This window comes from Eublepharis macularius, chromosome 5 (assembly GCF_028583425.1).
Source record: "Eublepharis macularius isolate TG4126 chromosome 5, MPM_Emac_v1.0, whole genome shotgun sequence".
Lineage (NCBI taxonomy): Eukaryota > Metazoa > Chordata > Lepidosauria > Squamata > Eublepharidae > Eublepharis > Eublepharis macularius.
In genome coordinates this window covers 110019820-110033408 of record NC_072794.1, presented here as the reverse complement: position 1 = coordinate 110033408, position 13589 = coordinate 110019820, and the positions used below count along the sequence as shown (strand labels likewise).

Sequence of the window (13589 nt, the reverse complement as noted above, 5' to 3'; positions counted from 1 at the left end):
TAATATCTTCCCAGCAACAGAAATCAGACTGACCGGCCTGTAGTTTCCTGGGTCATCCTTCTTCCCTTTCTTAAAGATTAGGATAACATTTGCTCTTCTCCAATCTTGTGACACATCCCCAGTCCTCCATGAGGCCTTGAAGATGATGGACAGGGGTTCTGCAAGTTCTCTAGAAAGTTCTTTCAGCACTCTTGGGTGCACCCCATCCGGCCCAGGGGATTTGTATTCATCCAGTGCAGCCAGATGCCTCCACAACCTCTCTGTCAATGTCAATTAGCCACTCAGGTGTCCTGCCACATTTTCTACTATCTCTAGATGTGCCTGAGTTCTTCAGGGAGAAAACAGAGGCAAAAAAAGTCATTAAGCCTGTCTGCTTTTTCTCTGTCCTGCATCAGAGTTTCTCCATCTACTCCCAACAGCGGTCCAATTGCCTCTTTTACCTTGTGTTTGCTTCTCACATATCTGTAGAAGTTTTTCTTATTGTAGCGAGCCCTGCTGGCCAGACCCAGCTCGTACTGAGCTTTGGCCTCTCTGATGGCTGATCTGCAGTGCCTAGTAACCCTCATATACTCCTCTTTAGAGGTCTGTCCTTCTCTCCATTTCCTGAACATTTCTTTTTTCTCTCTTAGCTTATTCTGGAGCTCTCTGTACATCCACATTGGTTTCATGGAGCCCTTACCATGTTTCCATCTTGCTGGGATAGTAAAGGCTTGAGCTTGCAAAAGCTCGTGTTTGAGAAGGGCCCACCCTTCACTCGCTTCGCTCCTTTCCCTTCCAGCACACTCCCCCACGGAATGACTCTCATCAAGCCTCTGAGTTCATCGAAGTTGGCCCTACGAAAATCTAACCTACGAGTCTGGCTACAAACTTCCTTGGCTCCCCACAGCAACTGGAATTCAAGGAGGACATGGTCACTTCCCCCTAAGGTCCCCACCACCTTCATCTCATCTACCAATTCTTCCCTGTTGGTTAATATCAATTCTAGTATGGCCGAGCCCCTTGTAGCTTCCTCCACCTTTTGAAAAAGGAAGTTATCGGCCAGGCAGGTCAGGAAATTGCGTAATTCATAACGCTTCGCTGAGCCTGTCTCCCAGCACACATCAGGGAAGTTGAAGTCACCCATAATTACAAGGTTCTGATGTCTGGATACTCTACCAATCTGTTCAAAGAGGGCAGCATCCGTTTCTTCTCGCTGGTCAGGTGGTCTGTAGCAGACTCCAACAATAATACCCTTTGTCCTTCCTCCCCTTATTTCTACCCATATGCTTTCCACCGGGCTGTCCACCCCATTCTCCATAACTTCTTGACAATCAAGCCCTCTCCTCACATACAATGCCACTCCACCTCCTCTTCTACCCTTCCGGTTTTTCTTGAACAACTCATACCCATCCACTAGCACATTCCAGTCATGGGAATCATCCCACCAAGTCTCAGTAATTCCTACTATATCGTAGCCCTCTGTTTGCAATAGAAGCTCAAGCTCTTCTTTCTTATTGCCCATACTTTGGGCATTGGTATATAAACACTTGTAGCCTTGTACCTTTGTTTGACCTTTCCTACCCAGGTGGGTCCCCTGTTTTCACTTCGTCATTGAAATCACCATGTCGATCGTCCCCTTTCCCTTGTGGCATCAGTTTAAAGCTCTCCTGATGAAGTTCTCCAGGTTCGTTCCATTCACATACATATGAGCACTGTGAACACGTACATATGTCAGCAATTGTTTCAGAATGCTTGTGGAGTTAAAAGAGAATTGTGCAACATTGTCATTGTTTATCACCTTTACCAAACTGCACTACAAAATGAACCCCAGCCACCAGTTCCTGGCTACAATCCAATTAGAGACCACATATATTAGATGAGAAAGGAAAGGAGAGTAAAAAAAATGGAACACAAAATATGGATGCTCTCTTTTCTTGATTGCAACTCACTTTTTTCAGAATCAGAATGCTATCAAGTGGATGAGGGCAAGATTGAGTCACCACTGACAGTGAAGTTACTTGTGGAATGAGATGGGAATCCAACACCATTTCAGCTTTTGGAGGACACAGAAAACATAACTGGGCATATGGTATTTTCATTCTTTCAACGCTACTCCCATCCGCAATAGGCACAACAAGGTTCTGAGAGGACTGACATGATGGAAGAAGAAAAAGTTGTTGGAACTTAATGTGCATGTGTATGTTTGAATCATGAGCTCTAAGATTCTCTCTTTGAATACATAACAAAGGAGTTTGCCAGTCAGAGGTCTCTCTTGATAACTGGTTAGCTAATTTTTTGCTGGAACTTCTGCTTTATCTTTGATAAGTGGAGATACTTTTGCAATCCATAAAGGAAGCTGCCTCAGAAACAGCTGAACTCCCCAACTTATCTGCATGGAGCAATCAAATTCTCCACTGGCCCATCCTAAATTTCTTCCTTCAGCCATCCTGAATTCAAGTTCAGCAATTCCCCTCTTCCACTTCCCATACACCCTCCCTTTTTTTAGCCTCAGGACCAAATGCGGGCCGCAGGTCACACAGTCTCCTTGTTCCTTTCATCTCTATTTAAACAAGCTCTTCAGCTCTGCCCGTTGCATGGAAACAGACACTCCGTCTTGTTCAAAAGTGACGTGCGCTCTCTTGCCAGTGCTGTTTGTTTCAGTCTAAACTCCTGTCAGATGCCTGACTTCTGACTCTCTCTGTTTATCTCTCTCTCCTTCTGTCACCTCATTACTCCACAGCCCAGCTCACGTTTCCAGGCCTTGTTTACCATAACCTCAGGAGTTGGGCACACTGTCTGCCCATGAAGAAGTGGAGAGAACATGTTATACCTGAACAACAGCTGGAATGACCACAACAGAACCCCACACTGTGATCTTCAAAATGCCTGCCTTGAATAAGTCTCTTCAGCAAACTGATATTCTCATCTGCAGGATCCTGGCGGTAGCTTCTTTATAAATTCATAATCGCTAAGATCAAGGAATCTTCCACTAGGACAAGCAGAGGCCCAGAAGCCAGGCATTTGCTAGTTCTAATCCCTGCTCTAATTCTCACTGTGGTTTGAGCAAATCATTTTGCTTCTCTGTGGTAAGACAGCTTACACATTACCTTCCCACATAGACCAAAATTAGCAAAGGCTTCCAAAATTCTAGGTGTTAGATCACTTGCAGTGACCCAATAGCATCTGCATGAAAATTTGTGAAACTGATCATCATGCTTACAAATGGCTTTTTTGGCACAAGCACATGTACAAAACATTGTCTTGAATCCTGAAACCAAAATTCAGCATTTTGGTGTCAATAACTATTCTCCTTCACGGAAAAAACATTTAACACCCGTTTTTTTCTGCTGTTTTGCAAAATCTTGGCTCTTATTTCTTTGTGGTGGAAGATGTCTCCAACTGATCACATAATATGTGAATACTTCCTTTTAAGTCTTTCCTTTACAGCCCACCTGTTATTTTTTTAAACTGTTCTTCTCCTGGTGCTGCCTTCAGAAATAACAGGTGGCAAGAGAAGGCACATTTGGGGTCTGAATCATAAGAACGAGACAGAAGTTGTCAGACAGGAACAGACCAGTGGCTCAATATCCTGGGATTCTACTGAAGAAGGTGTAAATCCTTCATGAAGTACCTAATTGTGCAAAACTCAATATATGGGGACATTTATTACTGACCCTAGCTGCTGCTCATCTTGTTCTTTGAAGCATGAAGATTGATGGCATCAGTGGTTCTCATCTGAGCTACTGTCACTGCAGATGCCATCTGTGTTCACAAGCTTCCTGTGTCTTTAAGTATTGTCTTGCATCAGTGAGTTCCACAGGTTAATTATATGCAGCATGGGGGGCAGGCACTCAAGGGAAGGCAGCAAACTTTATTTTGGATAATAATCTTTGCCAAATAATTTTCCTTTATAGATAAATTACGTGACTTGAGAAACAATTGTGGAAGACAGTCCCTTCTAGCCTGCCCTTAGCTATCTAAGAAAGAAAACACAAGAAACTTTGCTTCTCTGCCCTTCTATGTTCATTGCTACATACCTGTCTACAAGGAGGTGCTTCTGGGGGAGGACAGAGGTTGCTTTAAATTGTCATAGTCCTGTACAAATGGTTTGAGCAATCATCTAGAGCAGTGTTGGTCTGTAGCTTGCAGAGAGCCTCTTTCACAATTAACATCAACTAAAAAAGGCACATTTACTTTCATCCCCGGCATGAGGCCTGCACCTTAAGGAAGCTTGCAGTTTACTCATCCCACTGAGTGAGTATTACTGCTCTAGGGGTACTCGGAATAGTTTGCCTTGATCAGTCTTAGGCCTGAACTGCACAACAGCATACAAGTGTTGCAACTGAAACCACCACCACCTCTCTCTCTCTCTCTCTCTCTCTCTCTCTCTCTCTCTCTCTCTCTCTCTCTCTCTCTCTCTCTCTCTCTCTCTCACACACACACACACACACACACACACACACACACACACACACACACACACACACACACACACACACACACACCCACCCTCTGAAGAGAGGTATAGCAATGGACATTAAACTCAGAAAGAAAAAGTAGCAGCCATATTTAAAAATATGTATAGATATGTGGCAGACATATTAGCAGATTCTGCACTTAGTTTGTTAGGGTAGCCCCAGCCTGGCAATTAGGACAGGAAACTGAAGTCAGTAAGTTGTCAGTGCTTTCATTTTCCATTCCTTAACACTGAAAGGGAGAAGAGAACTGGTTCCAAATAAAGTTTGCCCTCACTTGAGGGATTCTATATTGATTTCTACAGTGCGACGTGTATGAAAAACAGCAAGTGTTTTTTCACAGGGATTCATGAACAGGATACTTGATTCCTGCAAGCTCCTACTTAAAAGCACTGCAGAACTGGTCCACAGTTGACCAGTCAATCCAAATATAAACACTTTTTCACATGTGTTTCTTCAACAGCATTGCTCCACAGATCAAGACAAAAGATATCTTGTGCCAGACACCATAATAAAAACGCAACTATGGCATTTACTTCATCTTAGAAGCTTATGAAGAGTCTGATACTTTAGTAGCGAGCACTGTAAATGTGAGATTAGTCCTAAGCATCACACACATGAGAAAATACAAAATTCTAAATAATGCTATTAAGGCAGGACCAAAAGCTTTTACACACTTGTGCAGAACCTCGCTTAACAGGGCAGCACATGGTATAGCCTCCAATGTGTTTTACCTGGCCCCAATGGAATATGGATTACAAGAGTTGGCTGGCACTTCATCCACATTGCTGTTAAGGGAAATGCAGTGCCCAGCTCCAAGACACCACGAAGACAGCCCTCCCTACAGCCACACACATGCACCTCTGAAGGAGGGAAGAACTGCGCCTCTTTCATTCAGCAGGGGTGACTCCAAGAAGCATGGCATGCATGATTACCCTTCAGATCAGGGGAACAGCGGCTTAACTGCATGAGAAACGGCTGTTATTCAGATAATGGATTTACACTGCTCGCTACTAAAGTATCAGACACAGCAATTTTTTACAGCTTTCACACTGGAATTTATGGCTCAGGGAGGAGTTGGGATCATTTCCTTATTTAGTACTTGAGGAGGAAAATTTATGTTTTTTCTAAACTTTTGTTTTGAAACCTAACTTGCAATTGCATGCACAGCTACACATATAACCTGTGAACATGCAAGCACCGTATAGAAATCATATGCAAATCATGTCCTCACATAAATGCATTCAAGAGAAACAAACATACAAAGGAAATCCCTACAGTGCCTATACTCAAACTGTCTCTCATAATCCCCCCACATGTAATACGATGGACTTCTTTACCACAAAAAAGTGCATATAAAAATACACACAGGCTGAAGCCCAAAGAGATGTATTGTATATAAACATACAGTATATGCAAATGTATATATGTCACATACTGTACATAAAAGTTTAACTCTATCCCATACTTTTGGAAAAGACATTGACATGGACTAGTAATCAAGGAAGATGTCAATCATGCATTTTCCCAATTCAGAGGGAAAGGAAGGACTCATGGAGGAAGGACTCATTGGTAAATGTACAGAATGTCATCTTGAAGTGCCATTCATGTGCATGTTTGGGTCCGGGGTGACAGTCAAAAGACAGCATTGTGTTGTGTGCGCACAAAACAATTTGGAACTTAGTGTGAGCAGGCATCATAATTGCTACAGTTAAGTCTTCAAAGCAAGTAAGACTGAAAGCATAGTAAACAACTTGACTTTGCATTATATGTTCTTTAGGGCTGATCCCCAAGCTTGCTCATAGTACTGCGCCGAAGAGATGGGACTGTAGCCAGACCCAGTTCTAAGCTAACTTACTTACAATGCTGGAGATATGCACAATGCATTAAATAATTACAAAAAAAGCAGAATGGCCCACTCTTGATGAGGTTTTCAAAGAGAATTCGTGGTAACTGTTTTAGTTATGAGTGGGCATATGTTGGATAGCAGCTATTTGCCTGCCTACACCAGGGACATTAAAACATTGCCACTCATTCTTCCTCTGCTGACGCAGGGAAAGATGCTTCTCGCTCAAGGTTGCCTTTATAGGGGTTCTACTTTACAAGTGCAAATGGAGGAAGATTTTTACTGACATCTGCATTTCATCAGTGGCAAACTGATGAACCAGTCTCTTCACATATCCTAATGCAACATGGAAGGAACAAAAACAGAAAAGCAGGGTGGAGTCTTTACATCAGTATTTGGCAGAAACAAGAGCCAAAGTTCAGGTCAAAGTGTACTGGAGTGTTAAATTAAGGCCCAGACAATGAATGTTCCTACTACAACAAGTTACCTCTAGGAGCAAAATATTAAAACATGGTAGAACAATGTCTTTGGAAGCAAGGTGCCAAATGTGGCTGAAGAACCAATACAGCAAACTACCCCCACCCCACCCCACAGGCTTATCCTGCCTCTCTATTTAACCCCATAAGAAAAAGTTGTGGAAGCCAATAGCAAAAAATTGGGACTTATTTTAAAGCACACTGTTTCTCAAGCAGGCCTGAGAGAAGTATTCAAAAGCTGGTTGAGCAAGAGAGCAAACAGGCAAGTCTCCACTACCTGCTGCTGCTGAAAATGCAGGAGTTCCACTGGGCTCATCTCTCCATTGGTTTCTCCACTGGATCCGCCTTCTCTTCCACACCCACCACCACCACCACCACCACCTCCATCAGTTGGGTTGTTTAGACTGCTGACCCCATTCTGACTGGAGGGAGTGGAACGTATTGTCTCAGAGGCAGATTCAACCATCATGACTTGCTAGCAGCACCTGCAAAAGAAAAGTAATAATATCTATAAGCGAAGGTTTGAGCAAACAATGTTGTTTAAGGCTCTAAGCTATACCAACTGTCTTCCCCTGCTGAATATGGATCACAATGTAGTAGGGCTGCCAACCACCAGGTGGTGAATGGAGAACTCCCAGAATTGCAAGTGATATCCAGATGACAGAGATCAGTACCCCTGGAGAAAATGGCTGCTTCAGAGGGAGGACTTTATGGTGTTATACCCTGCTGAGGTCCCCTCCTAAGTCTCACCCTCCCCATTGGGTTGCCAGGTCCCTCTACCCTCCCAGCAGAGGGGGGGGGAATCTGGCACTTGTCTCATGCCTCTGGCATATTCCACACATATGCTCCTGGTGCATGCACAATGATATGACTTCTGGCAGTGATTTCATTGCAACAGCCATGAGCAAGTTCCCATTTAGGGCCAAAATTGCCCTCAGCAAAGCGTGGGAGCACACATGCAGCTGGTGCAACAACAGCACTTCAGGAAGTGATATCATCACACCTCCTGGGAGCACATGTGCCAACCATGTTCCTGGGGTGCCTCCAGGAAGCTTGCCACAGACTCCAGGAAGTTTGCCCACCACCAGCAGGCACCTGGGAACCTTACCTTCCCAGGTCCCACACTCAAAAATATCCAGGAATTTCATAACCCAGAGCTGGCAGCCCTACACTGTGGTGACTTAAACTGGCAGGTATCAGAGGAGGACTAAAGGAGAAAATTGCACTGCACAGCTAAGCCATTAGAATTATTTACATAACTATATATTCAGTAGACACAGCCAGCATTACCTTTAAAAAAAAAAAACAGGAGAAGGTCATACAGAAATCTGGTATATCAACTGCTAGGAGCAGCTTTCATTACCAATCCAAAAGGGCTCCCCCAGAAAGAGCAACCTAAATCCACAAAAAACTCCAGAGGTAAGAATCACTCAGACTCCAAACGTACAAGACTTAACTATTAATATTACAATTTTTAAAAGATTGTTTTATATATATATATATATATATATATATATATATATATATATATATATATATATATATATATATATATCAAAGTGCAAAGTGCTAATAATGTGCAATAATTTTGAATATATTTACAGAAGTAGTAAGTCATTAAATCCAGTATAAATAGACATACAAAGTCAATAAACCAGCACAATCAATAAATAACGTGATCGGTGGTCACTCTCAGGAATTTCGTATAACGGAAAACATCACCTATTAAGGAACAAAGGAATATTTATTGATTCATGAACTTCTCACCAGTTGGACTTCTATAGGAATTATTTATAACTATTTATTGATTATACTATTTATTGATTGTGCTGGTTTATTGAGTTTGTATGTCTATTTAAAAAAATTAAAAAAAATATTGGATTTAGAGCGACTTACTACTTCTGTAAATATATTCAAAATTATTGCACATTATTAGTACTTTGTATTTTGATACACACACACACACACACACACACACACAATCTTTAAAAAAATGTAATATTAGTAGTAAAGTCTTGTAATTTTGGAGTTTGAGTGATTCTTACTTCCGGAGTTTTTTTTATGGATTTAGGAGCAGCTTTCATAGCAACTAACCTGGGCCTGATACCAGTTTGCTTGGACCAGAGAAGCCCTAGAGTATTAGAAGAAAGGATGTGTAACTTTATCAACAATAAAATATTTTTGTTGAACAACTCCTTAACAAAAAGTTTGAGAGAAGAGGACTAAAGGGCGACTGGATTATGGATGCCTTTCAAGGGATGGTAAATAAAATCTGCCAAAATACAATCTTTATATCCCCTACCTGCAGTCATTAATATAACAATTTCAAAAAAGGATTATATCACAGCAATTAAGCAGTCCTAGGATTTCCCATGTTCAATCACAATACTAATGAGTCTCTTACCTAGCCACGCAGAAGTGTTTCTTCAAACACGTTTGATGAAACTAACACCCTCACACACAAATGTTGCTTTGAATTATACACTTCCAGGTGGGGCCTCAAGATCTCCAGGAACTGCAACTGTTCTTCAGACAAGAGAGATCAGTTCTCCTGGAGAAAATGGCTGATTTGGAGGGTGAACTCCATGGCCTTATAAACCTCTGAGCTCCAGCCATTCCCCAGACCTTGCCCTCCCCAGGCTCCACTCCTCAATATCCAGGTGTTTTCCAAATTGGACAGAAAGACCATCATATAGTAAAATCTGTGGTGAAAGTGTCCCACAGATATGCAGCAGTTTTATTCAGCTAAGTTCTTGGCTAACTAAGCCTAGATTTATTTTGAAAATAGAGTCTAAAAGCTCCTAAACAAAACCAGAAAGGTTAAAAAAATCCATGAGAGAGAGGGGCTTAGGTTTTAAACTCAAACATCTGAAGTCTGCTTTGCACAAGACTTAGATTTACATGGCTGACAAAGTGGAGACATGGGTAAGACTGATCACCATCTTAACAATGGCCTTCCTTCTCATTAATAGAGACTAACGCCACAAGAGTAGCAATAGTGGGATAAGCAATGCAATAGCCTCAGGTTATGTCAAACAAGCAAATCAAAAAGCCATTTGTAATGTCCATTAAAGTTTATTTTCTCTTTAAAATGGAATTGGGGGAACTACTATAGCTGTACTACAAGCACATACACCCTTCCTACAGGAACTATTTATTCTAGCATCAGGTGTCTCTTACAAAGCAGTGAACAGGAAGGGGTCGAAAGGGATTATGGGTGTCATTTCAGAAACGGGTATACACATGAAACAGAGTGAGGCTGTAGAGAGAGCTGTACTACTTCAGGCTGCAGGCTTTCTAAAACGTTCCTCCAAATTAAAAGTAAATTATACCAATCACAGCAGGAAGATGAAATCTAACTCTCCTACAGTCTGAAGTGTTCTACCAGCTCAGAACTCTATCACCTCATTTCTACCACACAGTACTTGCATGTATAGCCAGGCCTCAAACCCTCCACATTTGAGACACTCCAGAGAAGCAGTCTCAGAACATGGGCGGGAAGCAAGCAGCCCTACGGTCTTTCCTCTCCTCTCATGTCCAGCCAAGGTCGTCTCCTTTGTTTGGAAGTGCAACAGTGTGCTTGGTGTGTTGTAAAACAAAGCAACAAAGTAAAAGAATTGCACTTGGATCCTTTCCACTCTTCTTATCCAATTTGGATATTGGTGTCCCAAGGGGTACAATGAGACACCCTCACTGAGATGGGGGATATATAGGCTTACCAGTTACCAGCCAGTGGCAGGCAATCACCTGGGGGTTTGCCCAGTTGCCCACTTATCACTGGCAGTCAGCAGGAGGTGGCAACACCCCCCCCCCAAAGCAATCACCCGCCACTGGAAGGCAAACCGGGAAAGTGTGTACTGGGTGTTAACAATCATACCCCTTCTCCTTATCAAAAGGGCAGCTTATGAATATGAAATATCATAAGCCCCTTCCTCATGTGCCATAAACACAAAACACTGCCTAGGCGGGCAGAACAAATGCCAACTCCAGATCGAGTTGGAAAATTACCAGGTGAATCAGATTGACTAACTGCCCCTCCATGCCCCAGACAAGCGCTTAAGTAAAATGAAGAGGTCTTCCAGAAGTTCCTGCTTTATCTCATCAACACCCTTCCATACCTTCCTCACCCACCTTTCTAATCTGGGCTATTCAGGGCCCTGATAAGCCCTTCCCATCCAGCAATCATGTGACATCAAGCACCCTTCTCATCTCCCAGATAATGCACAATTCAAGCCTTTCCCAATTTATCGTTTCACCTCCAGACAAGCCATTAAGCTATTGATTCTGGGGCAGAAGACATAATTCTGCCCCAGGGCACATTTTGTTTTCTAATTAAGTTGCCCCCAGCTATGAGAGTGTGTCCTTGGATCCTATGTAGACATGGGCACGAACTGCATTACAAACCAAAAAAACCCACGAACTGCCTGATTGTCTGTTCGCGAACCGGTGGTTTGTGATGGTCCATGGCCAACGAACCAGTGTTCGTTGGAAGCCCGGTTCATTGCGTTCGCCTGAGGTTTGTGAAGCCAGACAGCCAGGCACCATCAATCAATTCCCTTGGAAATGGAGCCGGGGAAATGCCTGAACTCTGTCTGCACTCCTTCTGTCGCCCTGGAAACCTGAATGGAAGCCCAGCTTACCTTGATCGGCAGGTCTTCCTCCCAACCATGGAGCTGCAAATTGGTTACATAGGAGAAGACACCCGAGGGGGAGGGAGAAGTGTTCTGTAGCCATGGGCACTCCAATCTCATCCCTGCAAACCCTGATAGGCAGTTCTGACGGCCAACCCCTTGTACACTGGGCCAACGTCAATTGGTGGCTCTAATTGTATTGAATGGGAGTTTCCTGGGGGCCTCGGATTGGAGAGGGTATAACTCCAAGATCCCCATTGCAATCTTGACCAAACTTGGGTGCTGGCTGGAGGAGAGCCTGCTAAACACTCCTGGGGAATATGGGCTCTCTAAGTCCAATGGGGGCCGTTCTGATGCCCACAAACCATGAACTGGTTCATCAGCAGGAAAAGTTCGTTGCGGTTCGCTGGTTCGAGTTCGTCGTTGGCGCTGAACCATGAACCACTGGTTCATTCAATTTTTTGGTTCATGCTCATGTCTAATCCTATGCACAACCTCAGATGCGTGTTTGAGCCTTTTTTCTTCCTGCCACCAGTCACTCAAGCTGTCTCTACACATGTCCTCTCTCTCCTAGACAAGTAAATACCACCCTCCCCTGAATCTCTCTCCCTCTTCCTCACTGACTTCCCAGTTAGCCTTGTGTGTGTTGTGTGTATTCTGTGCAATTGCTCCATTGCTGCTCCCTTAATAAAAACCATTCCTGTTGAACACCTGCCTGATTCATTCAGAAAGTTCTCTAAGGGAACAATTCTGGTATATATCGATGGAGATCTCAGTTACCCCCTCTCTCTGCATCTCCTTGAATGCTAATTCCCCCTAACTCATGAGACCGCCCCCCCTTAGGGTAACACGGGTACGCTCCCAGTAGGGTGCGACAACATCACTTCCTGAAGTGACATTTTTGTGCCGGTTGTAGGCATTCTCTTGTGCTTCACTGGGGCCAATTTTGGCCCCAAATGGACCAGAATTAGCCCCATGTGAAGAGCAGGAAGCACACCTGTGGCCAACATGATGACATCACTTCCCGGAAGTGACATCATCTCATCACATCTCTCCGAAAGCATGTGTGCGAAGAGACTTCCAAAGGTAACACCAAGGTTCACTCCCTCCCACCAAGACATATTACCAGGAGGCAGAAAAGGAACATAATGGAATCCCACCCCCTATTTTTTAAATTTAGTTTCTCTCACAATCAGACCACACTTTTATGTATGGCTTCATTTAGAGTGTCAACTGCTGTTCCTATCCACAATCAAAAGCATGACCAATGAGAAAAAAAATGAGTAAATTGACAGCAGGAATTATCTGTTCAGAAGATCCTCAAGGGGAAAGCCACAACAGTTGGTAATCACTTTGAAAGACTAAAAAAATCCTTAATATTTTAAAAGTAAATTAAATGCTTTTAAAATGCATCTTGACACTTCTTTTTAAATTTCTGGCTCACGGAACTGTTAGAACTCACTACAATCACATTCTCATGCTTCCTTCTGCAACCACAGAAGCGAGTAGTTTACTTTATACAAAATGAAAACAGATTTTCAATATATATTTCCCATGACTGCAGTAAGTCAGCAAACCATTATGCAAATATAAGGGAACAAACACTATCTTAAAAAATGATAACACCAATTCTTTTAAGATTAATGGGCTAAGTTTTGATTCTATATGGTGCTGCCATTTTACCCTAATAACCCTATCTACAGTAAATCTAACAGTAAAACAAAGTGCTAACACACAACAGACACACTGGGGTGTCTCTCATTTTAATTTTGTCTCTCAACAAAGGAAACAATAGTGGTTATGTCTCTTCTAAGGCAGCTTCTTCCCAAAAAAAAGCAAAGCTGAAGCACAAAACCCTTAAGGACTGATCAGACAGCCGGCCAGCAAGTTTGAAAGTCGAAGGGGAGGATGGGGTGGGGTGGGGTGAGGAATAGAGGGGAAGGATGTTTCCTTTTCTTTTTTCTACCTTTTCTGTGTGTGGATTTCCCCCCTTCTTTTTTGGCATGATAGACCGACAAACTGAGAACAACATAATTGCTGAAATGCAGCGTGTAATAATAGCTATTCAGAAGCTGATCATTCATATTAAACAGGGTGAACCAAGTTTCTCATTTGCATGTTTGAGATTATATGCATTTCAAAAGTCATTTCCGCAGGGTGTATGAATGACATTAATTCCCAT

The 13589-nt window shown here is 42.9% G+C and overlaps 1 protein-coding gene across 1 annotated transcript in view; it reads right to left on the bottom strand.

Moving 5' to 3' along the window:
* FOXP4 (forkhead box P4) overlaps window positions 1-13589 on the bottom strand; it is a 163355-nt gene that overhangs the window by 106629 nt on the left and 43137 nt on the right. The window contains exon 2 of the mRNA XM_054979224.1: window positions 7054-7261. Coding sequence (XP_054835199.1) covers window positions 7054-7245 — 192 coding nt within the window. The 5' untranslated portion in view covers window positions 7246-7261. The remainder of the gene's footprint in view (window positions 1-7053; window positions 7262-13589) is intronic.